The 23,262-nt window shown below is 40.7% G+C and overlaps 1 protein-coding gene across 1 annotated transcript in view; it reads left to right on the top strand.

The window, feature by feature from the left end:
• The first annotated feature begins 375 nt into the window (after nt 1–375).
• The window catches only part of clptm1 (CLPTM1 regulator of GABA type A receptor forward trafficking), a 44,819-nt gene continuing 21,932 nt past the window's right edge, over nt 376–23,262 (top strand). The window contains exons 1-4 of the mRNA XM_061878150.1: nt 376–512; nt 16,331–16,485; nt 20,388–20,511; nt 20,591–20,749. Of these exons, the coding sequence (XP_061734134.1) occupies nt 462–512; nt 16,331–16,485; nt 20,388–20,511; nt 20,591–20,749 (489 nt within the window). The 5' untranslated portion in view covers nt 376–461. The remainder of the gene's footprint in view (nt 513–16,330; nt 16,486–20,387; nt 20,512–20,590; nt 20,750–23,262) is intronic.

The following is a 23,262-nucleotide window of genomic DNA, read 5'->3' as shown; positions in this document are numbered from 1 at the left end:
ATTATTATTGTTATTACCTATGACTGATTTATTTACTTAATTCTCATTTTGTTTTGTGTTGAAAATAAAAATTAAGACATTTAAAAATATTTTTTCAAAGAAATAATTTCTCGCAGTCCAGCCTCACCCAGACTCTGCATCCTGTGGGCCCCCCAGATAAGTTGAGTTTGAGACCCCTGACTTAAAGTGATTTAGGCAGCCCTTTTTGATCTTTTTTATTTCTTAGTATTATTACTCTGTAGTTGCTTTTGTTTTCTTTCCTTGATGTTGGAAGTGCCTTGACTTTTGTGTGAATTTTAAATGTATATTTAATAAAAAAAAATAATAATAAAACACAGCTCCACGTACGGCCACGCCCACCAAAATTCGTCACCTTTGTTGCGTCACATCTAAGATCTCGCGAGACCCCCCCTTCCAAACTGGAAGTGTGGTGGTTGTGTGCGAGACAGAGACGAGGAAAGATGGCGTCGCAGGAGAGCCAGGAGGCGAAAGACGCCGTCAGCATTTGTGAGGTAAAACTCAACAACAACGCTTCCAGGGCTTCTCAATGTCTGCTTCTTCGTGACGGGAGGGTGGGTTTTGTGTTTTGGCCTCGGAATGTCACGTTCCGCGAAGTAGCCGTTAAGGCGAGTGACGCTGTCAGTGCCGGTTGCTTTTAAAGCTCGACCAGCCTCGTCAGTGCGGCGGTGTCGTGGAGACATTTATACCGGCGGGGACGTGGCGAGGACGGCCTTCCTGGTGAATACATCCCGGCAGAAGCCTACGGATATTCAAGCCAATTGTCTAGGAATAAAGTAAAAGTGCCGCGGTGTTAGCCATCGCAAGGCCTTGGACCTCAGCCACGCAGCTCCGGTGTGACTCGCCGCTCTCACCGCGGCACCAATCACTTTATTATCAGCAAACTAACTACAAACCCCGTTTCCATATGAGTTGGGAAATTGTGTTCGATGTAAATATAAACGGAATACAATGATTTGCAAATCCTTTTCAACCCACATTCTGTTGAATGCACTACAAAGACAACATATTTGATGTTCAAACCCATTAACTATTTTTTTTTTGTGCAAATTAACTTAAAATTTCATAGCTGCAACACGTGCCAAAGTAGTTGGGAAAGGGCATGTTCGCCACAGTGTTACATCACCTGTTCTTTAAAGGGAAACAATATCACAGTTTCAAAAGGGTTAAAACTAGGGATGCACCGAAATGAAAATGTGTGGCCGAAACCGAATAAAATCTGAGCGCTTGGCCGAATACCAAATACCGAATAATAAATGCAGTTTTTCACAACTTTTTTATATTGCATGTTTTTCAAATAAACTACTTTTTTTTAATATTGACATTTTTTAATATTCCAGTAGCCTTTGCTTTAAAAAAAAAGCACAAAGTTTTTCATTTATATTAGGCCTTCAAACAAAACATGCATTCCAAAAAAAAATTAAGTGCATTAAAGTGGATAAACCCACAACAAATGAATTATTGTCCTTTTGGCAAAAGTCTGCTTAGCCACAGTAGATATGCTAATAATGTAAACAGAAGGCTCAAGTAAATCTCAATTAAGTGTGTGCTTGTAACCTCATACACTTATACATGTAGTCTGGGCGGCATAGCTCGGTTGGTAGAGTGGCCGTGCCAGCAACTTGAGGGTTGCAGGTTCGATTCCCGCTTCCGCCATCCTAGTCACTGCCGTTGTGTCCTTGGGCAAGACACTTTACCCACCTGCTCCCAGTGCCACCCACACTGGTTTAAATGTAACTTAGATATTGGGTTTCACTATGTAAAAGCGCTATATAAATATATAATTCAATTCAATTCTACACAACAGGCTAATAATGTAAACAGAGGCCCCACTAAATCTCAATAAGTGTGTGCTTGTAACCTCATACACTTATACAGGTACACAACATATCCCAACGTCACTGCACGTTGGTTGATTGCGTCACCGCGTCAAAAAATTGCGTCACACGCCACTATTCGGCCTTGTTCTTAACTCATTCCACCGAAGGCCGAATGTGGCTTTTTTTGCCATATTCGGCCGAATATATTCGGTTACCGATTAATCGGTGCATCCCTAGTTAAAATCAATAAGAATCAGTTCCCAGTGGCTTATTTTATTTTTCAAAGTTTTTTTCAAAATTTTACCCATCCCGGAATATCCTTAAAAAAGGCTTTAAAGTGCCTGATTTTCTCTATCTGTGAAGCCACCGTCCATTTCCCTTTGACGTCATCTAGTGACGCCAATACGGATAGCACAGCAAGATATAGCGACATTAGCTCGGATTCAGACTCGGATTTTAGCGGCTTAAGCGATTCAACAGATTGCGCATGTATTGAAACGGATGGTTGGAGTATGGAGGCAGATAGCAAAAACTAAATTGAAGAAGAAACTGAAGCTATAGATCAGGGGTAGGGAACCTATGGCTCTCGAGCCAGATGCTCTCTTGATGACTGCATCTGGCTCTCAGGTAAATCTTAGCTGACATTGTTCAACACGTTAAGTAATGAATAATTCCACTGGTAATCACAGTGTTAAAAATAACGTTCAAATTATAAAACATTCTCATGTATTTAATCCAACCCTCCGTTTTCTATCGCACCTGTTCAAGATGTCGCATTAATGGTAAGAAGTATTGTATTTATTATTGGTTAACTTTTGGAATAACAATGTTATTAAAAAGAATAAGAGACTTATTATACTCTAAAAATGTTGGTCTTACTTTAAAATGCACGCATTTAGTTGTATTCGGTGTTATAAAATATTACCGTATATGGCTCTCATGGAAATACATTTTGAAATATTTGGCTTTCATGGCTCTCTCAGCCAAAAAGGTTCCCGACCCCTGCTATAGAGCGAATAGCTATTGGCGCTATTTGGCCATGTCTGCCTTAACATCGCCGGTAAAATGTGCGGACCAACCATCAGAAGTTTCGCATCTTGTGACACTGGATCAACTTAAATCCGTCGATTGGTAAGTGTTTGTTTGGCATTAAATGTGGGTGGAGGGAAACGCTGGATGAAAATATAGTTTCAAATGTACATACAGCTAGCCTAAATAGCATGTTAGCATCGATTAGCTGGCAGTCATGCCGCGACCAAATATGTCTGATTAGCACATAAGTCAATAACATCAACAAAACTCACCTTTGTGATTTCGTTGACTTTATCGTTGGAAATTCATCTTTAGGTAATCCATACATCTCTGTGCCGTGTCTGTCTTAGCATCGCCAGTAAAATGTGCAGACACTCTGGCACATTCGATGGGGGTCTGGCGGCAGATTTCTTTGACTTTATCGTTGGAAATGCATCTGCTTTGAGTGTCGCAGGATATCCAGGCAATCTTGCCATCTCTGTAGTAGCATAGCTTTCGTCGGTAAAGTGTGCGTAACAAACGACTGACCATTTCGTCTGCTTTCCCCACACCCTTGTATTTTGAACACATTTCGTCCAATTTCTTGCCACTTTCGCATCTTTGGGCCAGTGGTGCAACTTGAATCCCTCCCTGTTAGTGTTGTTACACCCTCCGACAACACACCGACGAGGCATGATGTCTCCAAGGTTCCAGAAAATAGTCGAAAAAACGGAAAATAACAGAGCTGAGAGACGGTGTTTGTAATGTGTTTGAGAAAATGGCGGCTTTATTACTTAGGTGACGTCACGTTCTGACGTCATCGCTCCGAAAGCAATAAATAGAAAGGCGTTTAAATTGCCAGAATTCGCCCATTTAGAGTTCGGAAATCGGTTAAAAAAATATATGGTCTTTTTTCTGCACCATCAAGGTATATATTGACACTTACATAGGTCTGCTGATAATGTTCCCCTTTAAAGGCCTACTGAAAGCCACTACTAGCGACCATGCAGTCTGATAGTTTATATATCAATGATGAAATATTAACATTGCAACACATGACAATACGGCCGCTTCAGTTTACTAAATTACAATTTTAAGTTTCCCGCGAGTTTCTTGTTAAAAACGTCGCGGAATGATGACGCGTGTTTGTGACGTTATTGGTTGGAGGGGACGTATAAGCTCAGCACCACTTACGGCTAAAATTTGTCTCTTTTTATCGCGCAATCACACAGTATTTTGAACATCTGTGTTGCTGAATCTTTTGCAATTTGTTCAATTAATAATGGAGAAGTCAAAGTAGAAAGATGGAGGTGGGAAGCTTTTAGCCTTTAGCCACACAAACACAGTGTTTCCTTGATTAAAATTCCTGGAGGTGAAGCTTTACTATGGATCAGAGCGGTCAAGCGAACATGCATGTCGAACTGCAGTTTTCGGTGAGAAAATTGTGGAAATAAGTCGCCTCTTACCGGAGATCTGCGGAGCCAGCGTCCTCATGCAGCTGCCGTGACATCTCTCAGAGACTCTGGCGTCAAAACACCCGTGGCCACACCCCTCCGACTATAAGTTACTATTTAACTCACTAAAACACTAGCAACACAATAGGCAGACTAGGGATTTTCCAGAATTATCCTAGTAAATGTGTCTAAAAACATCTGAATCGCTCTCACTGCAATCACCTTTTTTTTTCTTTCTTTTTTTTCTAGGCCTTCACTCTAAATTTCCTCATCCATTGAATCTTTCATCCTCGCTCAAATTTTTGGGGAAATTGTCGCTTTCTCGGTCCGAATAGCTCTTGCTGCTGGGGGCTCACTTTATAAACAATGTTCAGATGTGAGGAGCTCTACAACCAGTGACGTAAAGCGCACATCCTCTGCTACTTCCGGTACAGGCAAGGCTTTTATATTAGCGACCTAAATTTGCGAACTTTATCATCGATGTTCTCTACTAAATCTTTTCAGCAAAAATATGGATGGCAATATCGCGAAATGATCAAGTATGACACATAGAATGGACCTGCTCTACCCGTTTAAATAAGAACATCTCATTTCAGTAGGCCTTTAAACAACACTCAATAAACGTTTGGGAACTGAGGAAACTTTTTGAAGCTTTGAAAGTGGAATTATTTCGCATTCTTGTTTTATGTAGAGCTTCAGTCGTTCAATAGTCCGGGGTCCCCGCTGTCGTATTTTACGCTTCATAACGGGGACGGCGTGGCGCAGTGGGAGAATGGCCGTGCGCAACCCGAGGGTCACTGGTTCAAATCCCACCTAGTACCAACCTCGTCACGTCCGTTGTGTCCTGAGCAAGACACTTCACCCTTGCTGCTGGTTGGCGCCTTGCATGGCAGCTCCCTCCATCAGTGTGTGAATGTGTGTGTGAATGGGTGAATGTGGAAGTAGTGTCAAAGCGCTTTGAGTACTTTGAAGGTAGAAAAGCGCTATACAAGTACAACCCATTTTTCATTTATTTATTATAATGCGCCACACATTTTCCATGGGAGACAGGTCTGGACTACAGGCGGGCCAGGAAAGTACCTGGACTCTTTTTTTACGAAGCCACGCTGTTGTAACACGTGGCTTGGCATTGTCTTGCTGAAATAAGCAGGGGCGTCCATGAAAAAGACAGCGCTTAGATGGCAGCATATGTTGTTCCAAAACCTGTATTTACCTTTCAGCATTAATGGTGCCTTCACAGATGTGTAAGTTACCCATGCCTTGGGCACTAATGCACCCCCATACCATCACACATGCTGGCTTTTGAACTTTGTGTTGATAACAGTCTGGATGGTTCGCTTCCCCTTTGGTCCGGATGACCAAATATCGTATATTTCCAAAAATAATTTGAAATGTGGACTTGTCAGACCACAGACCACTTTTCTACTTTCCATCAGTCCATCTTAGATGATCACGGGCCCAGAGAAGCCAGCGGCTTTTCTGGATGTTGTTGATAAATGGCTTTCGCTTTGCATAGTAGAGCTTTAACTTGCACTTACAGATGTAGCGACGAACTGTATTTAGTGACAGTGGTTTTCTGAAGTGTTCCTGAGCCCATGTGGTGATATCCTTTAGAGATTGATGTTGGTTTTTGATACAGTGCCGTCTGAGGGATCGAAAGTCACGGTCATTCAATGTTGGTTTCCGACCATGCCGCTTACGTGGAGTGATTTCTCCAGATTCTCTGAACCTATTGATGATATAATAATAATAATAACTTAGATTTATATCGCGCTTTTCTAAACACTCAAAGCGCTCACAGAGATGGAGCGTAGATGTTGAAATCCCTAAATTTCTTGCAATTGCACTTTGAGAAAGGTTGTTCTTAAACTGTTTGACTATTTGCTCACACAGTTGTGGACAAAGTGGTGACCCTCGCCCCATCCTTTCTTGTGAAAGACTGAGCATTTTTTGGAAGCTCTTTTTATACCCAATCATGGCACCCACCTGTTCCCAATTAGCCTGCACACCTGTGGGATGTTCCAAATAAGTGTTGAATGAGCAATCCTCAACTTTATCAGTATTTATTGCCACCTTTCCCAACTTCTTTGTCACGTGTTGCTGGCATCAAATTCTAAAGTTAATGATTATTTGCAAAAAAAAAAGTTTATGAGTTTGAACATCAAATATGTTGTCTTTGTACCATATTCATCTGAATATGGGTTGAAAAGGATTTGCAAATCATTGTATTCTGTTTATATTTACGTCTAAGACAATTTCCCAACTCATATGAAACAGGTTTTGTACAAAGAAGAACGATTCTTTGTCTTAAACTAAATATGTCACTTTGTCAAGTTTTAATGTTGAGCTTCTTGCAAGTTATGACCAATGTTGCCTTGAGTGATAAATGAGCAGCACATCTAATTAAATAAGTGAGCCAGCCTGGGGAAAGTACACCGTCTGGCCCAGTTTGCAGTTATATCTGCTGATTGAGTTATTTTGTGAATTATCAATCAAAGTTTATCTATATCGTGTTTCAAAGTGCTGCACAAGCCTCACATCATCGGCTCAGATATCACATCAGGCCAAGGAAAAACTCAATGACAAACCTTGGAGGGGGACCGCAGATGTGGGGTCTCCTAACCCCCGGTACGACCGGTGCAATGGACGTCGAGTGGATCCAGTCACTAGTGTGAAAGTCTAGTCCATAGTGGATCTAACATAATAGTGTGAGAGTCCAGTCCATTGTGGATCTAACATAATAGTGTGAGAGTCCAGTCCATAGAGGATCTAACATAATAGTGTGAGAGTCCAGTCCATAGTGGATCTGACATAATAGTGTGAGAGTCCAGTCCATAGTGGATCTAACATAATAGTGAGAGTCCAGTCCATAGTGGATCTAACATTATAGTGTGAGAATCCAGTCCATAGTAGATCTAACACTATAGTGTGAGAATCCAGTCCGTAGTGGATCTAACATTATAGTGTGAGAATCCAGTCCATAGTGGATCTAACATTATAGTGTGAGAATCCAGTCCATAGTGGATCTAACATAATAGTGTGGGAGTCCAGTCCATAGTGGATCTAACATAATAGTGTGGGAGTCCAGTCCATAGTGGATCTATCATAATGGTGTGAGAGTCCAGTCCATAGTGGATCTAACATAATAGTGTGAGAGTCCAGTCCATAGTGGATCTATCATAATGGTGTGAGAGTCCACTCCATAGTGGATCAAACATAATAGTGTGAGAGTCCAGTCCATAGTGTATCTAACAATAGTGTGAAAGTCCAGTCCATAGTGGATCCAACATAATAGTGTGAGAGTCCAGTCCATAGTGGATCTAACATAATAGTGTGAGAGTACAGTCCATAGTGGATCTATCATAATAGTGTGAGAATCCAGTCCATAGTGGATCTAACATAATAGTGTGAGTCCAGTCCATAGTGGATCTAACCTAATAGTGTGAGAGTCCAGTCCATAGTGGATCTAACATAGTAGTGTGAGAGTCCAGTCCATAGTGGATCTAACGTAATAGCATGAGTCCAGTCAGTAGTGGATATAATAGTTTGAGAGTCCAGTCCACAGTGGGTCTAACATAACAGTGTGAGAGTCCAGTCCATAGTGGATCTAACATAATAGTGTGAGAGTCCAGTCCATAGTGGATCTATCATAATAGTGTGAGAGTCCTGTCCATAGTGGATCTATCATAATAGTGTGAGAATCCGGTCCATAGTGGATCTAACATAGTAGTGTGAGAGTCCAGTCCATAGTGGCTCTAACATAATAGTGTGAGAGTCCAGTCCATAGTGGATCAAACATAATAGTGTGAGAGTCCAGTCCATAGTGGATCTAACATAATAGTGTGAGAGTCCAGTCCATTGTGGATCAAACATAATAGTGTGAGAATCCAGTCCATAGTGGATCTAAAATAATAGTGTGAGAGTACAGTCCATAGTGGATCTAACATAATAGTGTGAGAGTCCAGTCCATAGTGGATCTAACCTAATAGTGTGAGAGTCCAGTCCATAGTGGATCTAACATAGTAGTGTGAGAGTCCAGTCCATAGTGGATCTAACATAATAGCGTTAGTCCAGTCAGTAGTGGATATAATAGTTTGAGAGTCCAGTCCATAGTGGGTCTAACATAACAGTGTGAGAGTCCAGTCCATAGTGGGTCTAACATAACAGTGTGAGAGTCCAGTCCATAGTGGATCTAACATAATAGTGTGAGAGTCCAGTCCATAGTGGATCTATCATAATAGTGTGAGAGTCCTGTCCATAGTGGATCAAACATAATAGTGTGAGAGTCCAGTCCATAGTGGATCTAACATAATAGTGTGAGAGTCCAGTCCATAGTGGATCCAACCTAATAGTGTGAGAGTCCAGTCCATATTGGATCTAACATAGTAGTGTGAGAGTCCAGTCCATAGTGGATCTAACATAATAGCGTGAGTCCAGTCAGTAGTGGATATAATAGTTTGAGAGTCCAGTCCATAGTGGGTCTAACATAACAGTGTGAGAGTCCAGTCCATAGTGGATCTAAAATAATAGTGTGAGAGTACAGTCCATAGTGGATCTAACATAATAGTGTGAGAGTCCAGTCCATAGTGGATCTAACCTAATAGTGTGAGAGTCCAGTCCATAGTGGATCTAACATAGTAGTGTGAGAGTCCAGTCCATAGTGGATCTAACATAATAGCGTTAGTCCAGTCAGTAGTGGATATAATAGTTTGAGAGTCCAGTCCATAGTGGGTCTAACATAACAGTGTGAGAGTCCAGTCCATAGTGGGTCTAACATAATAGTGTGAGAGTCCAGTCCATAGTGGATCTAACATAATAGTGTGAGAGTCCAGTCCATAGTGGATCTAACATAATAGTGGGAGAATCCAGTCCATAGTGGATCTAAAATAATAGTGTGAGAGTACAGTCCATAGTGGATCTAACATAATAGTGTGAGAGTCCAGTCCATAGTGGATCTAACCTAATAGTGTGAGAGTCCAGTCCATAGTGGATCTAACATAGTAGTGTGAGAGTCCAGTCCATGGTGGATCTAACATAATAGCGTGAGTCCAGTCAGTAGTGGATATAATAGTTTGAGAGTCCAGTCCATAGTGGGTCTAACATAACAGTGTGAGAGTCCAGTCCATAGTGGATCTAACATAATAGTGTGAGAGTCCAGTCCATAGTGGATCAAACATAATAGTGTGAGAATCCAGTCCATAGTGGATCTAACATAATAGTGTGAGAGTCCAGTCCATAGTGGGTCTAACATAACAGTGTGAGAGTCCAGTCCATAGTGGATCTAAAATAATAGTGTGAGAGTCCAGTCCATAGTGGATCTAACATAGTAGTGTGAGAGTCCAGTCCATAGTGGATCTAACATAATAGCGTTAGTCCAGTCAGTAGTGGATATAATAGTTTGAGAGTCCAGTCCATAGTGGGTCTAACATAACAGTGTGAGAGTCCAGTCCATAGTGGGTCTAACATAATAGTGTGAGAGTCCAGTCCATAGTGGATCTAACATAATAGTGTGAGAGTCCAGTCCATAGTGGATCTAACATAATAGTGTGAGAATCCAGTCCATAGTGGATCTAAAATAATAGTGTGAGAGTACAGTCCATAGTGGATCTAACATAATAGTTTGAGAGTCCAGTCCATAGTGGATCTAACCTAATAGTGTGAGAGTCCAGTCCATAGTGGATCTAACATAGTAGTGTGAGAGTCCAGTCCATGGTGGATCTAACATAATAGCGTGAGTCCAGTCAGTAGTGGATATAATAGTTTGAGAGTCCAGTCCATAGTGGGTCTAACATAACAGTGTGAGAGTCCAGTCCGTAGTGGATCTAACATAATAGTGTGAGAGTCCAGTCCATAGTGGATCAAACATAATAGTGTGAGAATCCAGTCCATAGTGGATCTAACATAATAGTGTGAGAGTCCAGTCCATAGCAGATCTAACCTAATAGTGTGAGAGTCCAGTCCATAGTGGATCTAACATAGTAGTGTGAGAGTCCAGTCCATAGTGGATCTAACATAATAGCGTGAGTCCAGTCAGTAGTGGATATAATAGTTTGAGAGTCCAGTCCATAGTGGGTCTAACATAACTGTGTGAGAGTCCAGTCCATAGTGGATCTAACATAATAGTGTGAGTCCAGTCCATAGTGGATCTAACATAATAGTGTGAGAGTCCAGTCCATAGTGGATCTATCATAATAGTGTGAGAGTCCTGTACATAGTGGATCAAACATAATAGTGTGAGAGTCCAGTCCATAGTGGATCTAACATAATAGTGTGAGAGTCCAGTCCATAGTGGATCAAACATAATAGTGTGAGAATCCAGTCCATAGTGGATCTAAAATAATAGTGTGAGAGTACAGTCCATAGTGGATCTAACATAATAGTGTGAGAGTCCAGTCCATAGTGGATCTAACCTAATAGTGTGAGAGTCCAGTCCGTAGTGGATCTAACATAGTAGTGTGAGAGTCCAGTCCATAGTGGATCTAACATAATAGCGTGAGTCCAGTCAGTAGTGGATATAATAGTTTGAGAGTCCAGTCCATAGTGGGTCTCACATAACAGTGTGAGAGTCCAGTCCATAGTGGATCTAACATAATAGTGTGAGAGTCCAGTCCATAGTGGATCTATCATAATAGTTTGAGAGTCCTGTCCATAGTGGATCTATCATAATAGTGTGAGAATCCGGTCCATAGTGGATCTAACATAATAGTGTGAGAGTCCAGTCCATAGTGGATCTAACTTAATAGTGTGAGAGTCCAGTCCATAGTGGGTCTAACATAATAGTGTGAGAGTCCAGTCCATAGTGGATCCAACATAATAGTGAGAGTCCAGTCCATAGTGGATCTAACATAATAGCGTGAGAGTCCAGTCCATAGTGGGTCTAACATAATAGTGTGAGAGTCCAGTCCATAGTGGATCCAACATAATAGTGAGAGTTTAGTCCATAGTGGATCTATCATAATAGTGTGAGAGTCCTGTACATAGTGTATCAAACATAATAGTGTGAGAGTCCAGTCCATAGTGGATCTAACATAATAGTGTGAGAGTCCAGTCCATAGTGGATCTATCATAATAGTGTGAGAGTCCTGTACATAGTGGATCAAACATAATAGTGTGAGAGTCCAGTCCATAGTGGATCTAACATAATAGTGTGAGAGTCCAGTCCATAGTGGATCTAAAATAATAGTGTGAGAGTACAGTCCATAGTGGATCTAACATAATAGTGTGAGAGTCCAGTCCATAGTGGATCTAACCTAATAGTGTGAGAGTCCAGTCCGTAGTGGATCTAACATAGTAGTGTGAGAGTCCAGTCCATAGTGGATCTAACATAATAGTGTGAGTCCAGTCAGTAGTGGATATAATAGTTTGAGAGTCCAGTCCATAGTGGGTCTCACATAACAGTGTGAGAGTCCAGTCCATAGTGGATCTAACATAATAGTGTGAGAGTCCAGTCCATAGTGGATCTATCATAATAGTTTGAGAGTCCTGTCCATAGTGGATCTATCATAATAGTGTGAGAATCCGGTCCATAGTGGATCTAACATAATAGTGTGAGAGTCCAGTCCATAGTGGATCTAACATAATAGTGTGAGAGTCCAGTCCATAGTGGGTCTAACATAATAGTGTGAGAGTCCAGTCCATAGTGGATCCAACATAATAGTGAGAGTCCAGTCCATAGTGGATCTAACATAATAGCGTGAGAGTCCAGTCCATAGTGGGTCTAACATAATAGTGTGAGAGTCCAGTCCATAGTGGATCCAACATAATCGTGAGAGTTTAGTCCATAGTGGATCTATCATAATAGTGTGAGAGTCCTGTACATAGTGTATCAAACATAATAGTGTGAGAGTCCAGTCCATAGTGGATCTAACATAATAGTGTGAGAGTCCAGTCAATAGTGGATCAAACATAATAGTGTGAGAATCCAGTCCATAGTGGATCTAAAATAATAGTGTGAGAGTACAGTCCATAGTGGATCTAACATAATAGTGTGAGAGTCCAGTCCATAGTGGATCTAACCTAATAGTGTGAGAGTCCAGTCCATACTGGATCTAACATAGTAGTGTGAGAGTCCAGTCCATAGTGGATCTAACATAATAGCGTGAGTCCAGTCAGTAGTGGATATAATAGTTTGAGAGTCCAGTCCATAGTGGATCTAACATAATATTGTGAGAGTCCAGTCCATAGTGGATCTAACATAATAGTGTGAGAGTCCAGTCCATAGTGGATCTATCATAATAGTGTGAGAGTCCTGTCCATAGTGGATCTATCATAATAGTGTGAGAATCCGGTCCATAGTGGATCTAACATAATAGTGTGAGAGTCCAGTGCATAGTGGATCTAACATAATATTGTGAGAGTCCAGTCCATAGTGGGTCTAACATAATAGTGTGAGAGTCCAGTCCATAGTGGATCTAACATAATAGTGAGAGTTTAGTCCATAGTGGATCTAACATAATAGTGAGAGTTTAGTCCATAGTGGATCTAACATAATAGAGTCCAGTCCATAGTGGGGCCAACCAGAGATCATCTTGAATGGAGACAAGTCCACAGCGCAGAGACGTCCCCCAACTGATGCACAGAGGAGTGGTCCACCCCTGGTCCAGACTTTTTTGAACATGTTCCCTCCAGGTCCTGGCATCGCAACTTGCCACCCCATGGGGGCCTGCCCCCTATTTGAAAAGGACAGCACTTGTAAATCAAGAGAGTATGGACAACTCTGTTTCAGATATGGTCACAAACATGGTGCCCTGGAATTATCAGGCCTTACTCTCTCTGATTGGACAAAAGCCCCTTACATGACCACATGGTGTTATGTTTGGGACCCTTTGTGACCCCAAGTTGTCCATACCCTTGGCTCTGACTAGTGTACCACAGTTTGACAATCACTGCACAATAGCCAATAAATAGTTTGACTAGTTTCTGTTTTTTACTAGCTTCCGTTAAATAGGATGTTAGGACACTTTCCCTTGTGTGTCTTTAAAAAAAAAAAAAGAAGCAAGCTATTTGTCAGTTCTCCTCAAATCTAAATCCGTTAACGTCACTTTTCCTGGCTTTTAAACTTTAACCATGCAACTATGGAGCAGCAATGTCCCTGTGAACAATTAACTTACCCTCCTCCAGCTTGACCTTCACAGGGAAACACTTCCTCCTTATAATAAATGGTTAATGTTTAATTATTGTTTTGAAAATGGACTGTTTATTGTCTTGAGCTCCCGGCAGATAACCATGTGTTTGTTCTTTTAGCCCATTTGTTACATGTCACACGTCCATGTGTCCTGACTGCTATTTGAGCCACGGTTGTACCGCGAAATGTCCCAAATAAAGACAGAGGTGTTCTTTACGACCATGAAACAGTCACAGACTCGCGGGCCAGGGTCAGACACTCAGTGACTGTGGGACAACTGAAATAATTTACCATAACTTGCTTTACCTTATCTTCTAGTGACACCGGAACCCCATGTCTCCCATGTGTCAACAACAAAGGGGGAGATTAAACGTTGAGATAGCAAACAAGTCTTATGACTTTGGCATGTGTCTTGTCCATTGTGTGACTTGAATAGACAGTGGCCTTGTTTTGGGGAGGAAGGCTCATTTTTTTTTCTTTTCTTGCTTGAAAGGGTGAATTTACAAATGACATTTACATTGTTCTCAAAGCTACAATGGTTAGCTGAGTTATTTCGCAGTAAACAATAACTTTTGGTGCCAGTTAGTGCTGGCTTGTCATGTGTAGACGTTGGTAATTGTGTAAAGTAGATTATTTTCAATAATTCATTGTCTCTTTAATCTGTCTTTCCAGCAATCTGGGCAAATAACATTGTTGAGCCAGAGAAGTGTGAGAAACTTCTGTTGTGTTTAACTTTATTAGCTAATGCTTCTATTTTATGATTGTATGTTATAGAATTGTTTCCTTGAGCAGTATAAACACAATTCAACGGCAATTAATACTTTATAGTACTGTAAAAAATATCAAAATATATAGTATATTAACTAACAGATATATGATTATTTAGATTTACATGCATATTTACAGTTTATACGGATAGACTCGATCCCTCCTTGATCCCTCGTGATTGCTTTAATTAGACCTGGGCTTAGAATACATTTTGCCGGACGATATATTGTCAATGTTATTATTTTGAGACCAAAATTAAGCACTTATATAATCATTCTATTAGGGCTGCGAATCTTTGGGTGTCCCACGATTTGATTTGGGTGTCCCACGATTTGATTCAATATCTATTCTTGGGGGCTTCACGGTGGAAGAGGGGTTAGTGCGTCTGCCTCACAATACGAAGGTCCTGCAGTCCTGGGTTCAAATCCAGGCTCGGGATCTTTCTGTGTGGAGTTTGCATGTTCTCCCCGTGAATGCGTGGGTTCCCTCCGGGTACTCCGGCTTCCTCCCACTTCCAAAGACATGCACCTGGGGATAGGTTGATTGGCAACACTAAATGGTCCCTAGTGTGTGAATGTGAGTGTGAATGTTGTCTGTCTATCTGTGTTGGCCCTGTGATGAGGTGGCGACTTGTCCAGGGTGTACCCCGCCTTCCGCCCGATTGTAGCTGAGATAGGCGCCAGCGCCCCCCGCCACCCCGAAAGGGAATAAGCGGTAGAAAATGGATGGATGGATCTATTCTTGGGATCACGATTGGATTCAAAATATATATATATATTTTTTTAATTCAACACGATTCTCGATTCAAAAACGATTTTTTCCCCCGATTTAAAAGGATTCTGTATTCATTCAATACATAGGATTTCAGCAGGATCTACCCCAGTCTGCTGACATGCAAGCAGAGTAGTAGATTTTTGTAAAAAGCTTTTATAATTGTAAAGGACAATGTTTTATCAACAGATTGCAATAATGTTAATTTGTTTTAACTATTAAACGAACCAAAAATATGACTTATTTTATCTTTGTGAAAACATTGGACACAGTGTGTTGTCAAGCTTATGAGATGCCATGCAAGTGTAAGCCACTGTGACACTATTGTTCTTTTTCTTATGTTTATAAATTTCTAATGATATTGTCAATGAGGGATTTTTAATCACTGCTATGCTGAATTCATAATTAATGTTCATACTGTTGTTGATAATATTCATTTTTGTTTCATTACTTTTGGTTTGTTCTGTGTGGTGTTTGTGTCTCCTCTCAATTGCTCTGTTTATTGCAGTTCTGAGTGTTGCTGGGTCAGGTTTGGTTTTGGAATTGGATTGCATTGTTATGATATTGCTGTGTATTGTTTTGTTGGATTGTTAAAAAAAAATAGATTTTTTAAAAATGAAAATCGATTCTGAATCGCACAACGTGAGAATCGCAATTCAAATTCGAATCGATTTTTTTTCCCACACCCCTACATTCTATATAATAATAATAATAATGCAAATATTTATTTCAAATTGAATAATAGATTGGTTTGTCATTAGTTTTTAAATCTGTTTTAATTTAAAGTTGTTACATTTTCAGTCTAGTGAAGTGAATTATATTTACATAGCGCTTTTTCTCTAGTGACTCAAAGCGCTTTACATAGTGAAACCCAATATCTAAGTTACATTCAAACCAGTGTGGGTGGCACTGGGAGCAGGTGGGTAAAGTGTCTTGCCCAAGGACACAACGGCAGTGACCAGGTTGGCAGAGGCTGGAATTGAACCTGCAACCCTCAAGTTGCCGGCACGGCCACTCTACCAACCGAGCTAAACCGCCCCACCGTCTAGAGTAAACAAGCAAAATAAAATGGACTCAATTTGTTAGCAAATATTAATAAAATACTTATATTTGATCATATATATTGATATTAAAAAAAAAAGTAAAAATATAGAACATTTGAAACGCGTTTTTTTCCCAATTAGAAAATGTGTCGAATGTTTTTTTTGTTGCATCACTTTCCAACAAATTGGCCATATTGACTTGTTCGTCAGTTTAGATAGATTCATCTTTATTGCAAAGTTAACTTGCAAATTTTTATAGATCGTGATTTATTGGACGAGGCCAAGCATTACTAAGCTTCTCAAACACTTTTATTTTTTCAGGCGAGCAGTAACAGTAATGGAAGTGCTACATCTACAGACAGCCAGACACTGCAGACAACAGGAGATGCACAGGACCCCCAACAACAACAACAACAACAACCGCAACAAGCACCGCCACCCAATGCCTGGCAGGTCATTAAAGGTGTTCTTTTCAGGTACGTATTTTCCTAGTGTTACAGAACAGACTTTTGGATAGTCAGCACAGACACCACACACTGTGGTCATGTTAAAGCCACTTAAAGAATAGGTCATAATTATGTTTTCCTTCTTGTCACGTAATCATCCAATAACTAGAGCGATTCAACAGTGATAATGGCTAAATTGGCCTTCAACAGCAACATTAAGGGGTGGAAAAACTGTTAGATTCTCCGATCATCAGGATTAGAACTTGGACTAATCATGAATCAATGGACAAATGTTCAAACATCGATTATTATACATATGTTGAGTAAAGTAATATATACAGTAGGGATGCACCGAAATGAAAATTTGTGGCCAAAGCCGAATAAAATTGAAACGCTTGGCCGAATACCGAATAATGAATGCAGTTATTCACAATTTTTTTAATATTGCATGAATAGCCTAGAATAAATATTTAGACGTGTTTTTCAAATAAAGTAATTTTTTTTTGAATATTGACATTTTTTTAATATTCCAGTAGTCTTTGCTTTTCAAAAAAAGCACAGTATTTCATTTATATTTGGCCTTCAAACAAAACATGCATTCCAAAAAAAAAAATAAAGTGCATTAAAGTGGATAAACCCACAATAAATGAATTATTGTCCTTTTAGCAAAAGTCTGCTTAGCCACAGTAGATATGCTAATAATGTAAACAGAAGGCTCAAGTAAATCTCAATTAAGTGTGTGCTTGTAACCTCATACACTTATACAGGTAGCCTACACAACAGGCTAATAATGTAAACAGAAGGCTCAAGTAAATCTCAATTAAGTGTGTGCTTGTAACCTCATACACTTATACAGGTAGCCTACACAACAGGCTAATAATGTAAACAGAAGGCTCAAGTAAATCTCAATTAAGTGTGTGCTTGTAACCTCATACACTTATACAGGTACACAACATATCCCAACGTCACTGCATGTTGGTTGATTGCGTCACCGCGTCAAAAAATTGCGTCGCACGCCACTATTCGGCCTTGTTTTTAACTCATTCCACCGAAGGCCGAATGTGGCTTTTTTTGCTATATTCGGCCGAATATATTCGGTTGCCGATTAATCGGTGCATCCCTAATATACAGTTCTAGAATGTGCATTATTGCTTAATGTTCTCTGAACGTTAGTTGTAGGTTAATAGTTATAGGTACCGTGTTACAGCTGCAAGCAACCAGCTAAGGAGAGGAAATGAACAAGTAGATTCATAAGTCAGGAGAGACTATAATATATATAATATACCATAATGCCCCAAGTGGAGGAGTTCAAGTACCTAGGCGTCTTGTTCACGAGTGGGGGAAGAGTGGATGGTGAGATCGACAGGCGGATCGGTGCGGCGTCTTCAGTAATGCGGACGTTGTACTGATCCGTTGTGGCGAAGAAGGAGCTGAGCCGGAAGGCAAAGCTCTCAATTTACCGGTCGATCTACGTTCCCATCCTCACCTATGGTCATGAGCTTTGGGTCATGACCGAAAGGATAAGATCACGGGTACAAGCGGCCCAAATGAGTTTGGGTCTCTCCCTTACAGATAGGGTGAGAAGCTCTGCCATCCGGGAGGAACTCAAAGTAAAGCCGCTGCTCCTCCACATGGAGAGGAGCCAGATGAGGTGGTTCGGGCATCTGGTCAGGATGCCACCCGAACGCCTCCCTAGGAAGGTGTTTAGGGCACGTCCAACCGGTAGGAGGCCACGGGGAAGACCCAGGACACGTTGGGAAGACTATGTCTCCCGGCTGGCCTGGGACGGCCTCGGGATCCCCCGGGAAGAGCTAGACGAAGTGGCTGGGGAGAGGGAAGTCTGGGTTTCCCTGCTTAGGTTGTTGCCCCCGCGACCCGACCTCGGATAAGCGAAGAAGATGGATGGATATACTATAATATAAAGTCAGTGTTCAAAAACAAGAAAAAAAATAGAAAAATGAGGGGTATTTTATTTAAAATAAGTGAAATTATCTGCCAATAGAACAAGAACATTTGGCTTATCAAGACTTTCCAAAACAAGTCAAATTAGCTAACCTCAATGAACCCTAAAATACCATAAAATAAGTATATTGTCACTAATAAAAAGTGCAATTTTCTTGGTAGAAAAAAAACATTAGACCTTTTTGCTCATGTTGAAAAATATTCTTCAAGTAAATGCTAGTGCCGTTATCTTGACAAAATGTTATGCGCTCGGCATCATGACTTTTCTTTTCATGCTTGAAATAACAAATTATTACTTTGAAAAAGTAATTTTATACTTGTGAGTGTAGATGACACAGCTTTGCAACGCTTGATATTCTAGTTTCAAGCATGTTTTACTCAACACAGGTCATCACATCTCAGTAACAAGCTGTGATATCTTACTGAGATCATTCCGGACCAAAACCCTAAAACAAGTAAAACACTAACATAACATCTGCTTAGTGAGAAGAAAGATCTTATCAGACAGAAAATAGGCAAATATCACCTTTATTTGACATATTTCATTTTACTTAGATTTCAGTTTTTGCAGTGTATTTGGTGTGGCTGGCGGCCGGTTACACTTTTAGCCAAAGACATAAATGAGTAGATAGACGACACACGCCTTTGAACCAGTGCTGTACCAAAGACTATAAAAATTGGACCCGTTCCCTCCCTGCTTGGCACTCAGCATCAATGGTTGGAATTGGGGGTTAAATCACCATAAATGATTTAACCCCCACTGCTCCCCTCACTTCCCAGGGTGGAAATGGGTCAAATGCAGAGGACACATTTCACCACACCTAGTGTGTGAGACAATCATTGGTACCTTAACTTTAATTTACTAGCCTTTATGACTGGAAATAGATTGTGCGAACAGGGAAAAAAAGTAACACTTGGGCGAATATAGATTTCAATCCTTTCATTCTTTTTGCTCGTTAAATAAATCCATAGATAATGGATCAAATAGACTAATATTTGGGGAAAATGACAACTGCAAGTCAAATCTACTATGGCCAAGCATCACTCGCGAAACCATCACTGCTGATGCCCTGATGTGGGATCTGAGCCGAGGATGTCGTTGTGGCTTGTGCAGCCCTTTGAGACACTCGGGATTTAGGGCTATACAAGTAAACATTGATTGATTAACTGCTGGGGCTTTGCCTGTTCACAACCGATTATCATTTTTGGTGATTTAACCCTCAATTCCAACCCTTGATGCTGACTGCCAAGCAGGGAGGAAATGGGTCCTATTTTTTATAGTCTTTGGTATGACTCGGCCGGGGTTTAAACTCACAACCTACCCATCTCAGGTAGGCTGGCCACAGAGTAGGTGTAGATGTGCGCAGTAATCCAAAATCCCAAATGATGCAATACAACACTAAATTGGCCCTAGTGTGTGTATGTGAGTGTGAATGTTGTCTGTCTATCTGTGTTGGACCTGCGATGAGGTGGCGACTTGTCCAGGGTGTACCCCGCCTTCCGCCCGATTGTAGCTGAGATAGGCGCCAGCGCCCCCCGCGGCCCCGAAAGGGAATAAGCGGTAGGAAATGGATGGATGGGATGTATGTATCAGTAGCCAAAGAAGGGGCCTTGTAGACATATTAATAGTCATGATATATTTACAATATTTAATGATATATCAACAATATAATAACAATAATAAGGCAATTATAGATTTATTGTTAAATTGTAGCCCCTTAATCGTTTAACCCAAATATTCCCACCTAAGCAAAGTATTTAGTTTTTGCCATATAGTAAACAAGTGACTGCTTATGATGCAAGAATTGTAATCAGATTAGTGTCTGTGCATGTTGGCTCCCTATTAGGCTAAACCCATGTTGCTTGTAATGTAAATATTTATGCTTCCATTTAATTTACTAAGTGCTTCTTGTTCCTTGGCTAATGCGCATGGTGATTATTAAAAGTTAATTTAATTGTGTACCTTCTAGAATTTTTATAATCTGGGCTATCAGTAGCTGGTTCCGTCGAGGGCCTTCCACTCCCGACCCCAGTACACCTGCCGGGGCACCCAGGGTTCCCAGCAGGAACCTGTTTCCAAAGGAAACCCTCATGGTAACACATCTTTTTAAAAAAAAAATTATTTTCAAAAGTTCAGAGTCCGAACAGGTCCATTTCCTCATCATGTCTACAGGACCTGTACGTGTACGTCTCCCAGGAAGAGGTGTTCACAGACTTCAACAACACAGAAGCTCTCTTCTGGTTCAACCAAGATCTGGTTTATGGAGACTGGACTACAGGGGAGGAAGGCGATGGCTGCTATGAGCAGTACAAGGAGATTGATATCCCAGAGGTGAGACTACTGGAGGTGGACGGTTTATCATGTACATGTACAGTTATGTTCATAATAATAGCAGTGTGTTTAAAAAGGTGAGTAAACCTCAAAAGTCTTCAAAAAAAATTATCACAAATGCATTGGGGACACTGCACATTCTATTTCAAAGCCAGAAAATTGGAAAAAAGTAATTTAATTTGACAATATTTTACAGAAAGTCAAGAAATATAAAACAAAAAAATAGCAGTGTTGACATCTTTCTTTACAAAACTCAAATGTACTGTATAAACAAAGAAAGGCTTTCAGATTCAACTTTCCTCAGAATTATTAACTATAATTTAGTTGCATAACTAGGGTTTCTGATAACTGCTTCACATCCGTGGCACAAGGGGTCCACCAACTTCTGGCAACAGGTATTGCAGCCCAGGACAATTGTACTTTGTTCCACAATTCCTCTGCATTTCTTGGTTTTGCCTCATGAACAGCATTTTTTATGTCATCCCAGAAGTTTTCAATGGGATTAAGCTCCGGAGATTGTGCTGGCCACTCCATTATACTTGAATTCTGTTTGTCTGGAACCAGGATTTTGCTGGCTTGCTGGTGTGTTTGGGGTCATTGTCTTGTTGAAACACCCATTTCAAGGGTATTTCCTCTTCAGCGTATGGCAACATGACTTCTTCCAGTATTCTGATGTACTAAAACTGATCCATGATCCCTGGTATGTGATAAATAAGACCAACCATAGTACGAGAAACATCCCCATATCATGATGCCTGCACCACCATGCTTCACCGTCTTGACTGTGTACCGGGGCTTCAATTCAGCGTTTGCAAAACGTCTGACAAACTGTCTGTGGCCCTTAGACCCAAAAAGAACAATCTTACTCTGATCAGTCCACAAAATATTAAGTCATTTCTTTTTTTGGGCCAGTCAATGTGTTCTTTTTAACAATGAGACTTTGCGGGTGCTTCTCGCTGGTAGCTAGGCTTCACATTGATTGATTGATTGATACTTTGATTAGTAGATTGCACAGTTCAGTACATATTCCGTACAATTGACCACTAAATGGTAACACCCCAATAAGTTTTTCAACTTGTTAATCAATTCATGGTACAAATATATACTATCAACATAATACAGTCATCACACAAGTTAATCATCATAGTATATACATTGAAATATTTACATTATTTACAATCCGGGGGGTGGGATGAGGAGCTTTGGTTGATATCAGTACTTCAGTCATCAACAATAGACCTGGTCTGATTGTTCCAGTACTCACAGGCCATCTTAGATCTTTGATCCTCCTGGAGCTGATCATTGACTGAGCCTTTGCCATTTTGGTTATTCTCCCATCCATTCCAATAGTTGTTTTTCTTTTTCTTCTTCGCCTTTCTGGTTTCGGCTGCCATTTTAAAGCGTTTGATATAATTTTAGCTGAACAGTCTGTCATTTATTGTACTTCTTTATAGGTTTTCCCCTCTTTTATTAATTTCTTAATCAAAGAACGCTCTTCTTCTGAACAGTGTCTTGAACGACCCATTTTACTCTGTGTTTCGAGGACAAACGCACAGCCAGCATATGCAGCGCCAGTTGCTTTGATCCTTAAATAATGGCCACCTGTTTCACACCTTTTTTTTTTTAACATAGTCAATGGTCAGTTCTGGAACTCAGCAATGCTATTTTTTTGAACATGCCCCTTTCAGTAAATCAGGGGTGCCCATTACGTCGATCGCGATCGACTGGTCAATCTCGGAGGGTGTGTCAGTCGATCTCAAGTCAGGCATTAAAAAATAGACATAAAAATGAGCAATCATCAATCATACCAAGACTTACTTTTGTCAGTTGTTTGACATTCTCGGCACCCGAGGATCTTGTGAGATGACGCTGGCTGCTGCGAGCTCGTATTTAAGAAAAAAATCACTAACTGGGCGGACGCAGAGAAACACATTTTATTTCTAGAGACTCCGTACCTACTGTCAAAACTCTAAAGACCGACTGCACAGTTCCTGTCTTCACCATAAAAGACCTGTTTCATCCTGCCTGTGCTAACAAAATAAGAGTCTCAGAAAGCTAGCAAGCTAAGGAGTTTGATGCCAATGTATTTCTCCCCCGCCCTCAGCGACCGCTTTCTCATTTGCTTGCCCACCCGCACAGTCACTGACGTCACTCACCTGCTGCCAGACATTAAAGGGCCACACACATATGCTACTCTCATAACAAAGTGTTTAAAAACGAGTATGCAAGTTGGACAAATGAGATGCCAAATCCAACCACAAAAAGTGTTTCTCGCCTTCCTCTCTGTCATTTTTTCATAATAATGAACTGGCAGCAGCCAGCGTCATCTCACAAGACCCTCGGGTGCCGTGAATGTCAATCAAGCAAGCTACGGAATCTGCCGCCAATGTTTTTCTTGTAAAGTGTATGGAAGCTGGATGAATTAGATGCCAAAAACCAACCACTTTCATGTGGTATTGGACAGAAAGGAGGAGTTTTTTTTTTCCTCCATTTGAAAATGCGGACGTTATCAG

Source organism: Nerophis ophidion, linkage group LG18 (assembly GCF_033978795.1).
Source record: "Nerophis ophidion isolate RoL-2023_Sa linkage group LG18, RoL_Noph_v1.0, whole genome shotgun sequence".
In the NCBI taxonomy this organism is placed as follows: domain Eukaryota; kingdom Metazoa; phylum Chordata; class Actinopteri; order Syngnathiformes; family Syngnathidae; genus Nerophis; species Nerophis ophidion.
This window is presented reverse-complemented; position numbering and strand designations above follow the sequence as displayed.